This window comes from Catharus ustulatus, chromosome 6 (genome assembly GCF_009819885.2).
Source record: "Catharus ustulatus isolate bCatUst1 chromosome 6, bCatUst1.pri.v2, whole genome shotgun sequence".
Lineage (NCBI taxonomy): Eukaryota > Metazoa > Chordata > Aves > Passeriformes > Turdidae > Catharus > Catharus ustulatus.
Genome location: NC_046226.1, coordinates 21172433 through 21194565, shown reverse-complemented (window position 1 = coordinate 21194565; position 22133 = coordinate 21172433). Strand labels below are relative to the sequence as shown.

Sequence of the window (22133 nt, the reverse complement as noted above, 5' to 3'; positions counted from 1 at the left end):
CAATTTGATGACTGCTGCCAATAAAAATAATCTATTTTCTGCTTTTTATTACCTTTTTTGGAATATTATCTCTGTGCTCACACTTTAAATTTAAAAGCTGTTTTAAGGTTCAGACAAACTTTTTGCAAAAATAAAAATAATCAAATTGTTTACATCTCACTGAAATGCAATTATTTAATGCTAGCTTACTCATCATGTTAGTATTGTTGATTAATCACAAAAATACTTTTGCTTAAATTCCAGACTATCTATTGATATATAGTTGCACTTAATGATGTCAGACAAGTTTTCTGAAAATTTTGTGGTTTATAGCTTGTCTTAACTTTGTCACAATTACCTAAATTTTTTTCTTGTCTAAAATGTCAGCATACAATGTCTTCCTTAAATATTACACTTTGAGTGTGTAGAGTGTAAAAACACACTTCTCAGTGTATGAGACATTCTCATGTCTTTAGTATGCTCGGTTAGGGTAACAATCATGGCAGGCTGTAGCGTTACTGTGTACCACTGGAGCCAGAGTTCATGAATTCTCATGAAGGAGACAATCTCTTGTAGGATTTTCCTTTCTTTCACTCATTTCTTCATATTCTGGAAAATTTGTCCATTTAGGGATGCAGGGAGAAAACAGAAGAAAAAAAAAAAAAAAAAGGTAGCTCTAGCAGCAGAAATAACTAGAAAGATAGTGTAATGAAAATTTGGCTGGCCACAGGGCTGATTTCAGCCATGGCAAAAAAAATCTTCTGAAAATGTGGCACATATTTTCCTTTAACAGGCTCTGGCTTCTTATGGAATACTTCCTTTAAAGAAGTCATCCTCCAAGCTCATCAATGCCTTTATCCTTACGATTAGAAAACTGATAAAATTCTAGCCTGTGGAAAGTACCGTTACAGTTTGCAATATGTGTCTGCTTTCTCAGAAAAAAAATGCACATCTGCAGGTATTCAACAGCTTACATAAGTGTTATTTTCCTGAGGATTTCTACTTCAGCGTTTTTATGTACAGTAGTTCAGGTGAAAAATGTCGTTTATGCTTGGTATGGCCATCTTTTGTGTGTCATCATGTCCTCCTTTTTTACCATGGGAAAAATACGCGTCTGTCTGTCCCTCTGTGGAAGTATCTCTGTTCTTTACCACATTCTGAAATAGCAATGTAAAATGTCTTGACATTTTCCACAAAAGAAAAAAAAAGAGCAATAACAAAAAACCCATCAACTTTGGAAAGAGTTCATGGTTGGAATGTTTCTGGGGAAAAAAAGTTCACAGAAGATTATGTTTCAAAAGAGAGTGATGAATAATGGAAAGTATGAACTGTGAAGTCCTATTATATCAGTTGTATTTAGGTTAACCACATTTAATTTTTTTAAGTCCGTAAATGCTTAAGAAATTTTAAACACATGATGGACTTATTTGTAAACTTACACACTGCCCCGAAGGAGATACTGATTGTTGCATTCTGTTGTGACTCATGTGTATCTCTGTTTAAGGCTGCCAGAAAACAAACTAAGTAATATGTAGTGACTAAATTTCCGATAGTTATCCTCTCTCTACTGCATTTCTTTTAACACACTAAGATAGGAAAAATAAAAAGAGGGTGATATAAAACAGTCTTTAAGTTTGAAACTTAGCACTGTTTTCTTTCATTCTGTTAAAAGTAAAAATTACATAGTCTAAGTGCACTTACACACTGAACAGGAATATCCTTTTTGTTACCCACTATATTCAAAATAGGTATTCCAACAAATGTACACAAAAACCTTTAAGACAGTATGTGAAAGTCCTTTTCCTTAATAAAAATACTACTTTTACTTCTGAATTTTTCTTCAGAATTCAAGTATCACCAACTTTACACAACAGTTCTTGTTCTCCAAATATCAGAAGTAAACCTGCATGCAGGCTACATCTTGGTAACATATCTATTTTTTCAAATTGAATTCTTTATTGCATGTGAATGAAAATATGCCTACAGTAAATTTGAAGCCACATCAAAGTATTGCCTCTGTCTTTTTGTTCTATTGACAAGACAAAGAGGTTTAAGATACATTTAATTAGAGCATGATCAGTGATTAAATATATCATGCGTTACAACATATGGCAATAGTCACAATTTAAAAAATAGTTACTTGTGTTCCTATTTATCTGTCAAGTGAACTGGTTTATCTGTTGATCATAAACAAATGTCAGATGTAATCTAATGGCTTTTTAATACAAGGAAGCTTGACAAAATACTGGCAGATGGTATTCTGGGTAATGATCCAGGCAGCAGTAATCTCAGTAATGACTTATCTATTTACCTGGCCCCAAACAAAGAAAGGAGGAGGAGGGAGGGGCCACAAAGAGATTCAAGTAGCCTAGACTGCTTTGGCATTGTACATGTTCAAATCACTGAAGCAGCACATTCACTTCTGTAGTGGGAGAAAACATGAAATTGATTAAAACAGTATAAATGCAACAGGAAGATCTTCCTCCTCCGCAGTCAGTTTGGGAATGGAATCTTACCTAGTTCTCATGGACTTTTTTCTTCCTGTTGTTGCTCTGAAGTGGTCAGTTAAGAGGAAATTCTGTCCTTTAAAGAAAAACATCTCATCGCATCACTGGGCCACCCCAGCAAACTTTTTCTCAAGGAGTTGTGATCTACTCCAAAACAGAGGCAATAACACTAAGGAATGCTTTAGAAGCCACAAAGGACTGCCATGTGGGCCTGAAAATGTTCCTTTTGCCTCACATTGACATGGATCATGATACAGGACAAAGATTATTTTTCTGCCTCCCTTAATAACTCATAGAAAAACCTAAGCAGTCATCATGAACTTTAAGGAGTATCCTCTCACTTTGTCATAGTTACAGTTTCTGAAACCTGAAAAAAATACTCGTGTCTTGTGAAATTTAAGATACTGAAAGTTCTATTGAAGTTAGAATTCGTAAGTAAATACAAGTGGAAACCTCATGAAGATTTTCATACATAACTAAACATGTAATAAGAAAACTCTTGCAATCAACATGAGATAATAAGTCCCAATGGAATAAAAAAGTTTCATTGAATTTTTCTCCTCTCCAACCTCACCTACTGTATACTTCCACTGCTGAAAATAGTGCTGGGAAACTTGTAGCTCTGTTGACTTGGAAATATCCATCCCAACAAAAAACAGGATGACCTGAACTTCAGCATAGCACCAGTGTCACACAGAGTAAATTAAGAGGTCACTACAATTTATTCAGGAGGAGCAGGGTGTGATACCGGACTGTTTGCCATGGTATTGGACAACACAGAAGCAGCATTATGCTGAGGTATACAGATGTTGGTGACAGCAAGAGAAATATCCTGAGAAAATAGCTGTAATGTTTACATGCACTTTCAGTCAGGCATCCAGCCTAACTATTCTCAAATTAATCTGTAGCAGAGATGTATTTCTGTTTTTCAGGTGCTTTGAGAAGCACAGCTGACAAAGTTGTGTTATTCTCCATTAGGTGTGTTCAGTCTTTACACGAACTACTGTGGACACTTTTAGCACTGCTGTTGAGCCCATCTGTGAATGTCTGCAAGGATCACTTGACAATTCCTGCAGCTAGCAAAAATCTGCTGCTCCTTCCATTGCAGCATCAGCTACATGATTTCCTTTCTCATGAAGCAAGTGATTTTCATTTCCAAGTAGTCTACTAATTTCTGATTTGGAAGGTTTCATCTAATTTCCTGTGAATCTATGAGAAAACCCCAGAAAGATTTGTCTCATAAGACATCTGCTGAGGTCTAATGTATGGAAGTCACTGTGCTCAGACCCTCACTCTGTGTGTCAGGAGTTTTTACAAAAGGTTGGCAGACACAGGAAATGCAATTGCATAGGGAAATAGCCTCTGGAAACTAGGTCAATCATCTTGAGATACAGCTCCATAGATAATCTATTTTCTTTTGTGTTTGTTTGTTTGTTTGTTTGTACCATGGATATCATCCATTTCAGAAAAAAAAACCAAAATACTCTCACAAATATTTAGGAGTATCCAGTGTCTCATTGTTGTTAACTAGTTATTTATTAATGTTTCTATTTTCTAATAAATCTGTTATTTCATCACATCTGCCTTCACCTGATTTAGACAGCTAGGAAATAAGAAGCCAGATCTGAATAAAAATACCCAAAAGGTATTTTTATTTCTTCCAGAGTACAGAGTAGTTCCTTATAGCTACAACTGATATAATGGTCATAATCACTAACAACCAGACTACAGGAAAATTCTTACAATTTAAAATTCTCCTTTCAGTACTTTTTTGGGGAGTGCTTTTGTGATGTGAACTAGATAATCTAAAGGGAGTTATTTGTTTGTTTCAAGGGCTAAAAAGTATACTGCAATGAACATCTCTGTTTGGGGAACTAGGATATAACCTTTTTCATGGTCTTCCTTTTGGTGACTTGTTTTGTGCTTTCTCACCTATATTCACAAGCAGTTTTTAGATGCAGGGTCCTATAAAATTTACTGTAACAAAAGATGAAAAAGAAGAGGGAATTTCTAAAATACAAATAATTCACAAAATGAGTTTGTTTAAAAAGATGCTGCACATTTTTTATTTTTTTTTTCCTGTAACAGCTATTCAGCTGTAGTTCTCATTTTATTTTTGATATTTTGCCTGGACATTGCAATGGAAGTGACATTTATAGCTGATGCATCCATAACCGATTTGTTCATGTTTCATGTGCTACATACAGCTTGGCATGCTTTCTTCAAGCATTTCTTTTTTGGAAGAGTGTAATTCTGTGCAGACTCAACTATTGTCCTTGTAGCTCTCTGTTTCCCTCCTCTTTACTTTTCTCCAAAGCTGAGAGTAGTCAGATAGTAAATTAGTTCCATCACTTACAAAGGACTTTGCTTGTATTGCTTAAGATTTAGTCAGGATGGCATAAGCTTTTGTATTAAATATAGTACTAAGTTTCCTTGGTCAAATGTTAAGATTCCACTGTGTATTAGGAATCAGAATAAAACACAGAAGAGGTATATTTTCCTTTATCATTTATTACAATACAAGAAAAACAAATCTAGAAAGCACATTTCATGGAGCACCATATCGTAACAAAATTTTGCTGGCTCTCCTGCAGTGTATTTTTGACATTTAAACAATGACACACACATAGTACACACAGGCACCTACACCACGGTGATCTTATGAACAAACCCAGAGACGCCTCTTTCAAACACAGACACGCTAAGATGCACAGAGGAATGCCAGTGTGAGGGCATCTGAACGCTAACTGAGCTAATCACTCTTTTGTTAGCGATCTTCATTAGCACACAAGCCTCCCCTGTCCCACCCCAATCTCTCTTCACTGAACACCCCAAGTTGGGCCCAACTGATTATGGATTTGTCACAGATGTGGTGTTGAGTTGTACAAAACTGGCCAATATTCCCTACCTGACACCTCTTATTGCTTTGGTTATCGTACTGAATGAAAGCCTTAAAAACTCTTAAATCTATACTCCACATCACAGAAAAGGCACTTTCACACATGCAGAAACATAACTTCCCTCTGCACACACCTGGATGCATAGCACAAATACCTTTTTGAAAGTGTTGTAGGTTTCCCCACCAAGACCACCCTCCTAAAAATTACTGCATTTTGTTTTTCAAAGTGTTCAGACAATTGTTCAACAACATATTTTGTAATATATTTTCTTATTTTTAATAGATGGGGCATGTTTTCCTGATGCCTTAAATTTATGTCATTGTCTACACAAGGAAAGAGCAAAATGCTATAGTTTCTCATCTGCACAAAATGTTTTGCATTCCATTTATACAGTGCTAAATACAGATGCTAAGCACAGAACAATGTAGAATGATAGCCCAGAATAATTTTTTACGTTTCTTAAAATGAAAAATACCGGAAGTTTCACATGCTAATGTTGAGACACAGTATTGGGGTCTCTATTATATACAGTAGCCTTCGAGAATGCTTTCAGGCACCTATTTTTTGAGCTGTTGCTCAACACGTATGTCACACTGGAGCACCTCAAGTAATAGGGTATAGTGCCCTGACAGAGTGAGAAGGAGACAGAGCAAATACAGTCTCACAGCAGACTAGACAAGGCTAGCAAGGTAGTGAAATCTTTACCTGGACCCAAAAAATTTTCACAAGAATTTTTGGGAATCTGATATATGGCCACTTTTATTATCAACTGAGGACAATGCATGACATTTCATTTAAAACTTTTTCAATAAAATGTTTTAATTTTGTAAAAAAAAATTATGTTTTTGTCAGCCTCCTAGAAAACACTTTTCCTTTTTATTTTTTTTCCTTTATGTCCATTTTACTTTGAAGAAAGCCCTGCTTTCTGATCAGAAGTTTTCTGGGGAAACCCAAGGTTTTGCAAAATGTATTTCTGTCTTGATAATCAGTTTTTTAGGCAGGACAGTCATACATGTTGCCAAGAAAGAAATGAAGTTGTTGTGTATTTTTATTTGTGGAAAATTAATGTGTTTTCCCCATTAACAGGAGCCAATTTTATAATTCCTGTATATTATATAATGAAGAAGCATCTATGAATTACCGAACAAAATAACAAAATTCAAAAGGAAAGAATGGACTTGAAAAATAACTTTAGATATGCAAATGGGTATTAACAAACTGAATTACTAATTCCAATTCTTCCCTCTGAACGAAAGGTATGTTTCAACAGCTGTGTTAAACGTTTGGCTAGCATTTCCCATATAAACAGTTCAGGCTTCAATGGTATAATGAGAAAAAGAAGAAAAGACTTACTAGTCTGAGTTTTACAAAGGCTATGGAGTTACTATGGATTTAAAATGCTTCAGATGACTGAAGAATAGAATACAATAAGGAAAAGATGCTTTTCTGGGTATATCAATACAGATTTTCACTTGGATAAATGTCTACATCTTTACTCACCTGAGTAAAAGGACAGCGTAGCAAAAACAGAAGAGACTCAGAGGCAAGGAAATAGTATGAACCTGTATAAGATTATGAGTTATTCTCTTAAACAAAAGGTATGCAAATTTCTATATAGATTAATTAATGGCCAACATGCAGAAGAAAAATTGGGACTGCTTATGTTTAGTGGTTTAGCATATAACAGCAAGAGATGAGAATGACATTGAAAAGCAGCCCGTTTAAATATGAAAAAAAATATGTTTTCATTTAGTTTTCTTTTAACTTAAGGGGATTTTTTTTATTTTAGTAATCCCCACCTCACAAAATATTTAAATCTCAAAACCCAGAATCAGCTTCTCATGAGGGATGATGAGACATCAACAATCACTTTAGATGAGACAAAAATAATATGGGCTGAAGCTAATAAAAGTTCTGTAAGTTAAAAATTATTGCACCTTCCCCTGAAGCATCTGATACAGTCAGAGGTAGGACACTGGATTAAATAAAACATGTAGTCTGGCTATGTTACTGTTTCTACTATAATAGGTTTTAGAAATTCCGTTATATATCCCAGTTAGTCATGAAGATCTGTAACAATCTTCCACACTGAAGAATGATTTACAGTTACATTAAGGAATGGTAGGACAGGATAATTATTATTAGTGGTCTTAGACACCGTTTATATGTGCATGCATAAGTATACACATACATAATGTATTATATACATATGGATGCATATATAAATGAACACATAGAGAGACACAGACCTTCTGAGAAGTGGGGTTCACTAGGAGATCTGAGGACCACTCTACACCCTTCTCCAATGCACATTACCAACTGTGTAAGTGTATGCGTGTCTACATTTAACAGTGTGTGGAGGAAAATGTGAGAGAAATGGGAAGCATGAACCTGAGTACTGGAGAAATTACCCATGTTACTGTCATTATTTCAGATCTCTGCTTGAAAACACATTTCCGAATTCCTCCTACATTGGCTAAATTGACCAACAGCCAAGCTAGAGGAAATACACAATATTAATGGGCATTGGGAAAATTAAAATGCTTATGTATTTTCTATTCTTTCCTATGTCAGTATCAACATATCATATTCCTCATGATGGGCAGGAAGAGAAATTAAAAGAACTTATTTGATTTTTGCCACTTATTCTGTTTATCTGTTTCATGTTTCTGCCAAAGATGGGAGAAAACTTGGATAATCCATCTACATATGGGTTTTCATTTGTCAGCTCTAATAGGTTAGCTCATTGTAAATCTGCCTCTTCATCAGGCTTGATTAAATAATTTCAGTTTTAGAAATACTTTAACTTAATGTGTACTCTAAGTTCACAGTATCTCCTTAATATAACAATCCATTTCTCATATTCATTCATATGAAAATTCTGCCATCTTTTACACTCACATTAATTCAAACTGTTTGTCCTCCCTGTTTCTCTTCCAGGAAGGTTTTCAAGAACATGGGCAAAACAGACTATCGGCTCATCCAGTAGCAGAACTGCAGCTAATCAATTCTAGGGCTGCAAACAACTTTCAGCTTAACATAGCTATAAACTAGGTTCAGATGTCTAAGACAGCATGAAAGTCAGCATGACCATTTTTAACAGGGTAAATGACAGGATAGGTTTCTATTTCAACGAGGTAAATTTGTGCATAAGTTCCCCCCCATTCCCAAAATACAAGGTAATGCAAGGTTATTATTATCTCACATTTAAAAAAAAAAATAAAGACAAATAAGTTGGGTTTTTTCAAAAGCTAAAAGTGAAATTACCTTCAAGCCTTTTGCTAGACAGAAAGAGATGGAGGTGGGTAAAGAAACAGAGATGAGAACCAGAGAACATTGATAAATGTGTGTTGTCAGCTCTCAGAACCAAGGGTTTGGTTTGCATCAGCCGAGTTTTGTCTCGTGATGCATGCTCTAGATGGCTCTCAATGTTGTGTTATAATTAGTCCAGGTATTTCAGTTTTCAAATTGTAATGGGCTTATTTGATCACCTTTGCCTTTTTGGTCCAACTCCATAGAATTTAACACCTTTCTCAGCAGGCACAGGCTTGCACATTGGATACAAACATGTACGGTAGCATTACATAGTTAATATATTGTGCAGAGGTGTCCACAGAGAGGACAAATACCAGCAGAAAAAGGTTCATCTTGCTCTGAGCAGCCAGTCTGCCTGTGCCATGCATTGCATGTGGCTCCTGAAGTCTCTGAACAATTTTCAACCAAGAGAGGAAAATTGCCACACTGCACTGCCATTTGTATGCAAAGTAATTGCAAACCTCCTGTTCCTCCCAGGTTCCTTGCATTGGCCACAGGAACACAAAAAGCGTTTCTGATGAAATGTACAGCATTGCCTTTCTGTGGGATGCCTTCCAAGCAGAAACGCTTTCTCTGCCTCACTCCAGGACTGGGGCTTCTGGGAAACAGATCTTTTCTAACCACCCTACCTGCTTGCCAGCAGCACCTTTTTGGAGAAGCCTGTTCAACTCTTCTGTCCCATAGCAAGAGCAGGAGTGGGATTTTTCTTTCACTTGACAATGTTTCTGTGGAGCTAGATTTTGTTTTCTTTTCCTAGTTAACATTCACTTGACACTGTTATCAAATGTGTTCTCCTGCAATCATCTGAAAGATTTTATTCAAACTAGCATATGTTTTCAGGTTTTTTCCCTTTTGCATCACCTTAAAGGGACACATCTGTTGACATAACTCCTGTGAAGAATGGATTTCATCTTTTGCTGAAGTTTTGTTCCAGCCAGAGCCGGACCTCTTGAAGGTTGTAGAAAAAGGGACCTTTGCCTCCCAGGTAGGCAATTTTTTGTCTCTGCACAATGCATACTCGCTCAAATGAAACCCCGTAGGCCACATTGGCATTGTTGTCCATGCAGTCAGCCACCACTTGGCACTGAGGTGGCAAGGAAAAGTGCTCTAGGAGCTGGTGAGCAGCTGCACATCTCTCTTCTTGGCTTCTGTGTTTCTTAACTTCAAATGAAGAGGGAGAGATTCCAGGCGCAGCCCAGCCATCCGATGGGTGAGCTTCATCGATGTAGACCAACAGAAAGTCAGCCACACCAGAGAACTCCTCCACCAGCTTGCTGAAGGCTGACAGCTGGCTTGTGAACGGTGGTCAGGTAGCTGAGCCAAAGTTGACCACCAGTGGCCGCTCTGAGTTGGCAAAATCCAGAAGGTGGCATTTGGTCCCACACTGGCCACCAACATTCTTCCAGCTGCCACTGCTGCCATCACTGCCCTTGGCTATGTGAATTACACTGGAGTTTGGGGCTTCTCCTCCCAGTTTGACCTGATGGCAGAACAAATTAAAACACAGCAAGTTAGTGTGACTTGTTTGTGCAGTATCCTTGTGACTACTCCCTTCCAATAGTCACCTGTTCAGAGTACCCCAACAAGTCACATGGGGAAAGAGCAAGTCATCAAGAGCAGCAGCTTCAAAACGGTCATCTTGTATACATGCACTCACAGTTCAGGAAAATGTGGCATTTCTGACAAACATGCCACTTCATCAATGTTAGAAAATTTAACAAGAGGTCTATCCTGTCCACCACATACTTGGTCCTGTCTATCCTTATGTATTTGGAGACTTGTATTTGCTCAGACAGACTACCTTAAACTTCTTCTAAATTTCCTCTGTGACACATACACCTTTTTCCACCAGCATTTTCCATTAGGTCTCTCCTCTTGGTTCACATCATGCTTGAAGCTCACTATTCAAAACTTCAACAGTGTTTTCACCAGTTTTCAGTATGATCAGACAATTGCTTTGTGTAATGAAGTAGCTCACTGACTACACCTGTTTACATATTCTAGTTGGGTTTTTTTTAATGAAACACCATGACTGTTTTGGAAAAACAGTAGTCTGTTGATTAGGGATTAGCTAGTAAAGTGTTAGAAAGCCTAGGTCCTTTTTCAGCCCACAAGCATTTTGCCAATTCTCAAAATTTCAATTTTCAAGCCATTTTTCCAATTCTCAAAAATCATTCTGCATTATATTCCTGATGTTCACAACACACAGTGCCTCTCAGTTTTGGGGGATTTGCAGATTTGTATATTCTCTTCCATCCTGCAGTCCTAGAATGAAAATACTCAAGAGTACAAACACAAGAGATCTCTGCAGATGCCCACTTAACATATACATTGCTTTGACAGTGAATCATCCAAGATTATGCTCTCTAAAATTTCTTCTAACCCCTTTGCAGTAATTTCATCAGTGACTAAACAACACCTTTCCTTCTATGGCAAGGTTTCTTTACAAGATGATTTGGCGGGGGAAAAAACAGCAGGAAAAGGGGCAAGTTTATATCATGGCTGGAGTCTGATGAGGCAAAAATTAACTGCTCTCAGCTCCAACTTCAGATCTAATTCAGACCCAACAGGCAGTGGTGGAAAGGTCATTTTGTCTGACCATTTCTGTTTGCATATCCAGAGAAAAAGAGACAGAATAAAAGCAGCTCACAGGAGGGAATGTCAGAATAAGGTGGAGCCTGCAGAGGGCTCCAAGATCCTTAGCTGATAACTGCTATAGAGCCACAAAACATTATTGCATAATGCAATTAATTTTTAATGAGCTCTGCCACAGCAGTTCCTATGTCTCTGCCTTTAACATCAAACTCTAGTACAGCAATGCAATTATCCTTTTGTATTTTCCTAACTCTTTCTATCTCAGTCCCCTGATTATTTGATTATGTGTAGAATTGTTGCTTTGAAGGAAACACACAGGGCCACGTTCTGAAGTCTTTTACATTTTATGTATTTCTTTCTGAAGCTACACTGCAGTTAAAATCTATAGAAGTTAACACTACATGAGAACCGTGTAAAAACTAAATAAACAACTGATTTTTGGTGCACTTCTATTTTACATTGCATCATAGGGTATCAGCTGCAATATAGGAGTCAGATGCAGTAAGAAACTGAGTGAACAGCTGAATACTGAACTCATGCAGTTGCTGCTGAACATAGATCCAAAGGCAAGCAGATTGCTGATACTGGATCTCCCATTTCTCCCTCAGAAACCTGACTATCTTGAACAAAGTCATTCATGCAGTTATTCATGACTCTGGACTATTTCATCAGAATAGACGCAAGAGTCTAATCAAAGAAAAGTTTGTAAGACACAGCTATTAATGCTTCCAGACTTCACAGCTATATGAGAATGTCTCACAGCATGTTGGCACGTGATTATAAGCACTATTTTGACTCTTTTCAATAGGGCAAATTGAAACACAACCATGCCACCATTCTCACTGAGAGATCAGCAAGGAGGAGAACCACAGGAAGAAAGATGACCTGAGACCCACAGTTCTCACCAGGCTAAGTATGTAGTGATCATGCCACTGGAAAGAGAGGATATGCAGCTGCACCAGAGTCAAGAGAAACAACGATGCTCTGGGAAAGCAAAGCCTCTTTTGCCCCCATCCCTGTGCACCATCCCATTTTGCCCCCATCCCAGTACATAGAGCATTGGTAACAGTTTTAAAAAAGCCTCATGCTTCGCCTTTGAAAGCAAGAGGCTTGAAACAGCTGAGTTTAGGACCTGATGTGTGAGTATGCTGTCCACTGAACTGAATGAAAATAACTATATCCCATTTTTTGAGAAGAAATGATGTGTCTGGAGAGGCAGGCTCAGAGACTGAGGTTCTTGCATTTAAGAAGAAGGATTAAGCATCTTACAACATTTAAGGCCGCCTACCACTACCTTAGCAGGGAGTCTTCTGTTCAACTCTTGATCATCTCTCTCTGCCATTCTGTGATGTAAGATAGGTAAAGCAGGAGTAAGGTAAAGAGCTGCACTTGAACAAAGAAATAACAGGTCAAGATCATGTGGTATCCATATAATCACCCTGACAGCTGCATTCAATCCAGAAGCCTACTAAACAATTCAGCAAGTTGTGATTAAATTGGTGACTACCAAAAAAAGAGAGATCTCAAGAAACACAATACATGCACATCTACACAAACACTAGTACCTTCTTTTCCCAGAAAGCTTAACTGTTCATGAACTATCATACATGTTTTTTCAGAGCTCGCTTGCTCTAAATGTGACTTTTGGGCAAAGCCTGACGTGTAAGTATTTGTGCTTCATCCAACCCCCTTGATGAATAATGGACCCCAGTATTTAAGAGTGTGTGCTCATCCAGTCAAAGAAAAGAAGTAATGATATGTAATTTATCTCTCAAATCACAATTAAACAATTAATTTTGAATTTCTTATATTTTCTCTCACTCTTCAGAGGAGAAGAGAAATAAAGGCAAGAAGAAGCACCTGTAAGTCAGGAATGAACAGAGCTGCTTAGGACCAAAGAAACATCTGAACAGCTGATGTTTCTACTTACTCCTCAGGTTTTATTTTAACAAAACTATCATGACTGAAAATATTTAGCCACCACTCTCAAACTGGGAAACCACAGTTTGCTTCTTGACTATATTAAGCAGAAAGAGAGGGTATATATCATAAGCTTCTCGTTACCAATTCCTCTCTCAAGTCTACCAAACCCTTTAATTTCCTAGGTCAGTTTGCAAACCCTCAAGAAACAGAGTAATAAAACAGCTTCCAAGAGACACCAGCGTAGGAATGCCCTTCAAGTCCTATTTAACATTGATACCAAAGAAGACAACCTATTTTCTGTTCTTCAACAATGCCAGTTTACATTCTGTCTCTCACACCGCTTATGGACTATAAAAATAGATGGAGTTAGGAAACAAAGTACAAAGAAGCTTTTATCCATCTGTACAGCTATACATCACCTTACAGCAGCTTCTCTTCATTTCCCACAGCCATGAAGGAAGTCTCATGGCCGCAGGTTACCTATCATTTCAATTTTTGTTTCTAGGAGTGCTTGTGTTGGGTTTTTTCCCCTTAATGAGACATCCTTGCCAAGCAGGCATTCACGAGGCATTTTCTGCTCTTGTAGAGAAGTAATTAGGTCGGTGCCTTGTTCCATGCCAGTGTCAGGCACTCCAAAAAGCAGCCCTGCCCAGTCGTTAATGCTTAAACATAAGCAGCAGCGGCAGATCCACTAATTGGTCTTGATGAAGCACTGACATTCCCAAGGGACTGTTTATTTCACCAGACTCTAAACCGATTGACACAGGATGACAATATCATCCTTGCTGATCATCTGCATTGTAGGCCTTGGCCATCTTTGTTGTTATTTATTGAAAGAAAAAATAGCTCTTGGAAAAGAAAATCAACGCAATGAGAAAACAAACAAAAACACTCATGCATTCAGCCAAACTGCTTTTGAAATCTTACACAAAGGCAGGCGAAATGTAAATTCTGAGAACCAAACCAGCAGAATTCCCCTCACACGCAATCCAGCATTTCCATAATCACGTACTTTTGTGCGTGAATATTTGGCCATTTGGTGCCAGCCTTCTGAATGAGGTGGAAGCCGAGCACGCAGGCATCCCCTCCCACACAGCCTGCATGGGACATGCAAGGCAGGCCAACCAAATCTGCCAGCCAGCCCAGCCAGCAGCAGGGGCAAGCAGCAGCACCAAAGCACTGACTCGCATCATTTGGGAGAATTTTGTGTTTGCCTGACAGCCTGTTCTCGGTCTGCATGCAGACTGAAAAGGGAACAAGATTGCTGATACTTTAGTACACAGCCTGCAAAATGAAAGAGATCTAGAAGCAAGAGAAAAAGCCCTATTCATAAACTGCAGGCTAGAAATAGCACATACTGCTAAGTTTGTAGTGCATTTTCCACAAGTACTAGGTAAAGCCCCACAGACAAAACATTGTCTCTTCATTTACCTTTTCTTTTTTCCTGATTTGCTTTTATCAGCTTCAGCATAGCCTTCCTGGGATCCTGTGCACTGGAATAGAGTTTTAATTCCCTGCATCAGGGATTTTTATACAGTTTGGTAGACTCATCAGGTTGTGTCAATCCCCTAAAAAAATAGATGCTTCCGGACAATTAATAGTTTATGATATTAGTCATTTGAATATGGACATGCTGAGTTTGAGACAGGAGTGCAGTGATTAGTAATGAACAGAATCCCTGCAGATTTTAGCATTTTTTAGAATTATCTGCTTTGATCTGATCCCATTCAGCTGGGTATAGCTTGATCCAAATAATAATTTGGCTCTGGTTGGCAAGTTCTACAAACTATTATTTTTATTTTCTTTATTTCATGACCTAGAGTTGTGCAGTTGACAAAAATCACAGAGGACCCTTGTCTGGAGTAGAGTAAGGGTGCAGAGGTTCTTCATTTGTCTTGGGAAGGTGGCAACTTGAATGACTTGAATTGGAGAGTAGAGACTAGAAATGGCTGAGGCTTTCCCAGAGTCATTTATTTAGGATCAGATATGTGGAGTTGATGAAGGGAAGGGGGAGACAAACAAACCAGGCACAGTCCAGATAAAAATAACTAGTCAAATGCTGCTCTCTCCATTTAAAAGCCACCAGTCCCACAAATAAGTATGCATGGCACAAGGAAAGCATAAAGGAGCCTTTTGCCTTGCACTCTTACAGTTAATTTTAGTTCCTGTGACTGGGGAGCCAAGAGCAAGCTTCTTAAGGGCTTTATGTTTCCCTCAAGTTGGGAGCATGGCCTGCTACACCGTGCCCACTGGGCTCTACCTACGTGTGACAGAGACCTTCACCAGATTTTGTTACGCAGCATACAAAGGGAGTTTGATATTGATTTGGATGATGGTTTTTTACTTCTTTTTTTACTCAGCTTTATGAGTATGAATACACAGTGGTGGTTTTGACAGATAGCTAGAGCCAGCACTCAAAAACCATGTGTGATCCTCTTCCTGAATAGTGCCCGTTAGCTAATTTTTTGTGTCTATCACAGCAAAATGGTGCTTTTACAAGGCTTTGACAACAAGGCAAGCCCTCCTTACAGTCAGTTTTTCACACATAAGGGTGAAAATGGAACGGTGCAAAGAGGTGTGGAAGAAGTGAATTTAGATCTGTAAAATGAAATTGAATGAGAGCCCATGTAGGATAAAAGTCCTCATATTCCACTTCCTACTCTTTGAATGTTTGAACTTTTAAGTTCCATGGGACCAACTGTCTGCCCCTCTTGTTGGGACACTGTCTAGAACAATGGGTTCCTGGCCTAGGTTGATCCTCCAATACAACCACAACAAACGTGATTCTGTATTAATTATAAAAATAAAATTTTAATAATGATCACAATTTCAAGACCAAATCCTGTTGAATTTATGTTCCCAACTTTGCAGGAGAAGTTTTAATTGTGGTTTGGCTCAGTTTTGTTTTTCTCACTTCTTTCAAGATGTTTTCATTTGCAAATGTCAATGAAAACAATTCCGCTAAAATTGAACTTTGTAAAACCAATAAAGTACTTTTAATACCACACAATGTCTAGTTTTATACCCTGAAATTATAGGACAGACTTTCTTTCACAAATTCCCTTTATCACTGTCAAATGCAGAGAGAGATACTTCCTTACCTTGCCAGACAAAATAAATACAAATAGTAAGTATGAAGTTTGTGTCTTTGTTTCAACCTTTAAAACATTTCCCCAAAAAGCAGAGTTACTGGACAGCCAAAGAGAAGGTAGAGGATCACACTTTAATATTACTTTCACGTATATCTTTTTGATAATATCCTGCAGCATGCATTTAACATGTAAGGTTTGGGACTGTTTTGCTTTGCATGCCGATTTATTTTAGGTGCTCTACCTACCAGGTAGGAAAAAGCAGCCAAAGGTAATTTAACTGCCTGCCTGAAAACCCAGGAAAATCTCACTGGGTGTTTACTGAGCCACTCTACTTGCTGCTGCATCCAGAGCTGGGTCCATGCCATGAACCTGGATCCTGTGCCAGCCATTCCCCTGTGTTGGGACTGTCATGCCAGAGCTTGCTGCTGGCCCATTCTAAAGCCTGTAAAAAGCTGTACAAGTACACACACACCCACCACCATCCATCACTTGAGATACCAGCACCCTCTGAGGCCCATGATGCACGGTTACACACGTCTGTGTGTGCACATGTGCACGCTGACCCAGAGGCACATCACAGTATTCCCAAACACTGGGCTGCTGCAGGGAGAGGCCATTAAGGTCTCCCCTGTAAGTGCCTACACTGAGCTGGAGAAGAGAGATGATTTCCTCAAATATATCATTAAAGTTTTCTACTTGAGACCATGAATGATAGCTCTGCCTTGCTGAAACACAGAGCTCATGTCTGGCACTGGAAAAGTTCCCAGCACAAAGCCTCTCCACTGGGCATCTCTAAAGGGTACCATTTCTTAACCTATTTTAAAAGAATTTAAGATACTAATTTCTCACCTTTGGTATCTCAGAAAACAGATTCATCCCATTACTAAATAAAGCATAAATCATTATCAGGCAGGAAAAAAAGGCATTTAATTTTTTTTTCCCCACAATTTCTACAGCTTTTTCTCGGATTTTTGCAGATGTGTGATACATTCAGTACACATACTTTAAGCTAAAACAAATACTTCACTGGCATTTGTAGAAATGGCCTGTGTAAATCATGGTTATACTAACACCCTGCCAAAAAGTCTCGCTTTTTTCTCTCATCAATAGCTGTGAGTGCATTCACACCTGTGTGTATGTGTACATACACACATACATATGTCTATACATACACAGAGAAATGAGAGAGACTGACTCCTGGGAAGGTATGCTTACGTGTGTGTACTTTTGCCTTTTTTACGGATATGAGTGTACCTATATAGAGACAAAGAGGTATATACCTATCTTTATACAGACAAACATTTAAAATTGGAAATACCTACACACATATACATATATAAAAATAATATTTAAAACATTTGCACTTTCAATTACAGAAAGTTAATCTAACGATTACTACCTCTATTTCTCTCTGTTATGATGATTCGTTTGGTCCTAAAGACTCCCTTGTAATGTAAGACACACTTGCCTCTTGCAAAATAATAGGAGGATGGTCTATATATCACAAAACTGGTGCAGTGTTGACAACATCAACACTGAGTCTGACAGATATTGAACTCAGAGTTAAGGAAGTAAAAAGAAATATATTATTCATTAGTAAAATTTACATAAAAAATCAAAATAAACAAAAAAGCAATTATTTTGATTCCAGTAGGATTTTTAAAATATGGAAAAAACCAGTCATATAAAATGTTCCAATAAAAAAGAACACTGAATATACTCTATATATAATACAACAAACTTTGCATTGCTTCCCCCTGATGATGCTAAAATCTTCGACCCTTGCTAGGTAATCTTGCCTATGAAATAATTGCCTTCACCAAAAAATCATGTGCAATAATACTTAATAGCAACAAAAAGCAGAAAAAAGTTGAAATTTGGATGAGATATTAATAAGGTTTTCTAGACAATGAGAAAGTAAATCAGAATAGCTTGTTTGAAATTCACTCTAACCATTACAAGATCATATCTTGTACACACTAGCCTTGAAAAAAATCAGTTCTGGGACAATGCATGCTTTTGAGGTAAAGGTCCTTTCTTGTAATAAATTTACTTTAATTCAGAATGGAGTATCTACCCACAGTGTTTTTCTGGAATAGCTTCCCCTAAATTTTACTTTGAATAGAAATTTTACATCAAGTAAAAGTAATTCTGTGAAAATATTATGAAATGTACTCAGGAAGAATTCTCTCTGTGTGACACAAAACACAGTAAAACCAAGCATAGTTACTTTTTTGATCCAGTCTTCTGCTAACTGGCAGTCTGGCTCTTGTTATCTCAGACATCTGCAGTTATGTTAATATACATGAAAAATGGTGATTTTCTCATAAATACTGCTCAGTGGAATGAGCTTAAGTACTTTTTAAAGTAATTTGCTAATACCTGGCTTCAGAGGGTAAATTGGAGTAACAAGCAATCATGGTTATGTTATGAGCTACATTTTGCCATGCTGTATAGCGCCCCAATTCCATAACATTTTAATTTCTCACTTGTTGTCTCAGAGTAAGATATCACAACAGGGTAACTCTAATTCAGGATTTAGAAAAGGGTGACTTAAGGAAAAATTTGCTTTGTAGGACATTCTTTAATATATTTCACTATTTCTCATGCATTTTAAATATGTTACAAAGCAGAGTATGTTTCCATCTTTTTCACATCTACTAGTACAACTTTTCAGATGAAACTTTTTTCCTTTTTTTTCCTTATGAGCAGCAAAAGTTTCTAATTTACTGTGAAGGTGATGAGTCTTCTTCCAATATTGCTCCTCACTTTATTTTGTTCCCTTTATAATTTGATTTCTATACTTAACTATCTTTCTGTAACAATCAAGAGTTTCAGTGATCTTCTGTCCTTATGGTCCATAGTTCTATCATGTAAAACAGTCTTTCCACGAATTTTTGGTCAATTCATTTTGTCTTAAGGATAGCTGCCATGGATGGACTTTTTCCTCTTTTTGGAATCAGCTGATAAAATTTGGTTGTGTTTATGTGCATTTTTCTGCTGAGTTCATTGAGGCACAGAGTTCATTCTAGGAACCTTATGACCTCAACCCAGGTGGTTTAATCATGATAAGGGAGAGAATAAAATTACCAAAGTTCAAGGTATGAGTTTCATTGCCAACACCAAAAATAGCACAGTCACCATACCTGCTGCTTCCATGGTTAACATCAATGATACTGAAAGAAAGGCAAAGCATGACTTTGGAGACTACAGAAAGGCATGCAATATGTTAATTTTAAATAGTTGTGTGCAATTTAAGCAAAAAGAGATTGAAAATATGTCATGAATATAAGGTTTCTTACAGCTTCACAACTTTTCCAGACCCCAGGCCACATACAGGTAACAAATATGGGAACTCAAAACTTGACTGTGGCAGAGTCATGCTATCAACTTCCACTGGAGCCTTGACCAAGTCATTGTTAACTGTCCTGCCTTGCCTGGTCTGTAAAATGGGAACAATTGTGTTCACTGACCCATTTAACAAGGCCACTGTAAAATGTTCTTACTTAATTTCTATGAAGAGAATAAAAACAAAGACTAGAAGAGCTAGGAGAATAGTGGGCTTCATTCAGCATTATTTTATTTGGGTAGCCAGCTGGATGATTCCTGGGGTGACAGTAAGAGGTTGACCCATTTGGCAAAAGCTAAAGTTATTTATATTTGTCTAACACTGAAAATTAATGTCTCCATGGCTTGAGTTTCAGGCTAAGCAAATGGTATTCCATATCACAAAGCCAGCAAGCACCAACATCACCATCTCTTCACATTTTCAGATAAGAGCAAATACAAAGGCTACTGTAGAGGTGTGAAAGTGAATTGATGGGAAGGCAGAACAAAAAGAAATATTTCAGAAGAGTATCATTTGGACAGGCCCCCTATGACATCACATGGAGTATGTTAAATTAGATGGTCTAAATAAGACAACAAATTAACAGACTAAGCACTGTTTCAAAAGCCACAGAGGTCTGAATCCAGTTCTACTTACTAACTGGGTGGTCTGTGCAAGAAATTTCATGGGTTTTGGGTCCACCTATTCTATCTACAAAAGGGAATTCTAGCTACCTCATAAGACCTGGGCAGTATCACTGGGTAATGTTTGTAAGAAATCTTAAAAGCAAAAGAAAAGTAGATGTTGCACAACTGTCACTAGCTTTATTAACTTAGATCACCAGGCAGCTGTCCGACAGCTAGTCAAGTTCATTTTTAATCTCTGACATGTCCCTCTGTCAATGCTTTCATGAAGGAAAAGGTAACTTTTTCAATTTGTGCACAGTTTTACTATTACTTGGATACTTCCTCCAATATAAAAGTTAACATATGAGTAATAGAAAATGCCAGTGTAATGACAACAGTTCATTTTGATACTTCAGGTAAAACAACTCCAGTTACATAGCTAACATCTATCTATGTAGAGCTCTATCTGAAGATGCAGTCTTTTCATAATATCTGAGCATCTCACATGGCAATAATAAACTACAGCTGTGAAAACATCTGGAGTATTTTACATTAGTCTTAAACGAAGATCTTGAAGTACTTTAAAAACATGAAGATTATTACTCATGCTGTTGGGGAAACTGAGGCACACCTAAACTAAGTGACATGGCCAAGGCTGCACAGAGAGTTAGCACGGGGAGTCAGCAGCTCCAGAATTTCATGAATCTTAACCCCAAGTTAGAAGCACCGCTCCTTGCAGCTTTTACTTCTCTCATTAACTTGAGATAGGTGCTCGTTTGCGCCGCACAGTCACTCCGTTCCCTTCTCCGCTGAGCAGCGGGATGCTCACCCAGCTCGCCCCGCAGCCTCGGTCCCCATCCCCGCTGCTCACCTGCTTGTAGGCGTCCAGGAGGAAGCTGTTCCAGACGCAGCGCAGCCCCTCCGAGGTCAGCATCCTCCGCCACTCACCGCGCCCAGACTTGGAGCGGCTCAGAAACAGAACCATGTGCTTCAGGAGAATCACAGAGTCATAGAGCGCGAGAAAGAGGCAATTGGAGAAAAAGACCGGCAAGATCTGAAGCGTGATCAACAAATCCACACTTAGCAGACCCATCTTCCTTGCTGCTTCTCTTCAGCCGGACACCTTCAGCTGTCTTTATTGCTCTGAACCCTCATTTAAAAGAGTAAAGCAAAAGGCGTTTCAAAAGCCTCATTACCCCTTTCACAGCTGCTCTATTTAAAATAAGCAGAGATAGTTAAGTATGAGCCGGCTGGTTAAAACCATAACTGCATGATACTCATTCAACTGCAAGCTGCTTCTCTTTCAGAAATTTAGATGTTAACAAAAATTCTTCTCTTAACCGGGAGACCTGATTTTGCTGAGGAGAGAGGCAGCTCTGTTTCCAGTTCCCTGCAGTTACAAAATTTAAGCTGAGACTGTTAATTGTTAACTTTCCTGCACTATCCCATTGTTTCTCGGATATTTAAGCACTGAACAGACCTCTCATTTCTGTGTCAGTACAACTAGCTAGTAGGTGCAACAATACTTAAAAAAAAAAAAAAAAAAGGTTTATGTACATAAACTTTCCGTTCCTTCCTCCCTGCTTCCCTCCCTCTCTTTCCCTCTCTGCCTCCCCCGTCCCCCCTCCTACTCTGCGTCTCTGTATTCCTGCCTTCCTCCTCTCGAACTCTCTCTTTGCTATCTGCCTATGGTGCAAAGTGCTCTCCCCTCTGGAGTCCTAGCTTGCTTCCCTGAAGCCTTTTATACATTCCCTAGCTAATTGCTGCAATAGAGAAATGAAACCCTAATCTTAGTAAAGATCTTGACGTCAATGTAAAAGAGGGCTTTACTTTGGCCAGGGCTGCAGTGAATAGAAAAAATGAAATTC

General features: G+C 38.2%; 1 protein-coding gene across 2 annotated transcripts; it reads right to left on the bottom strand.

Annotated features, from left to right (window-relative positions):
- Window positions 1-4977: 4977 nt before the first annotated feature.
- On the bottom strand, window positions 4978-21862 carry DIO2 (iodothyronine deiodinase 2). Of its 2 annotated transcripts, none has more exons than XM_033063528.1 (2): window positions 21137-21862; window positions 4978-10181 (listed from the first exon to the last, which is right to left on the bottom strand). In XM_033063528.1, the coding sequence occupies exons 1-2, from the start codon at window positions 21356-21358 to the stop codon at window positions 9564-9566; spliced, it is 840 nt and encodes a 279-aa protein (XP_032919419.1). In that variant the 5' UTR covers window positions 21359-21862; the 3' UTR covers window positions 4978-9563. The 2 variants fall into 2 exon arrangements, with proteins under 2 accessions (XP_032919419.1, XP_032919420.1); XM_033063529.1 differs by having other exon boundaries at window positions 9609-10181.
- Between the last annotated feature and the right edge of the window lie 271 nt (window positions 21863-22133).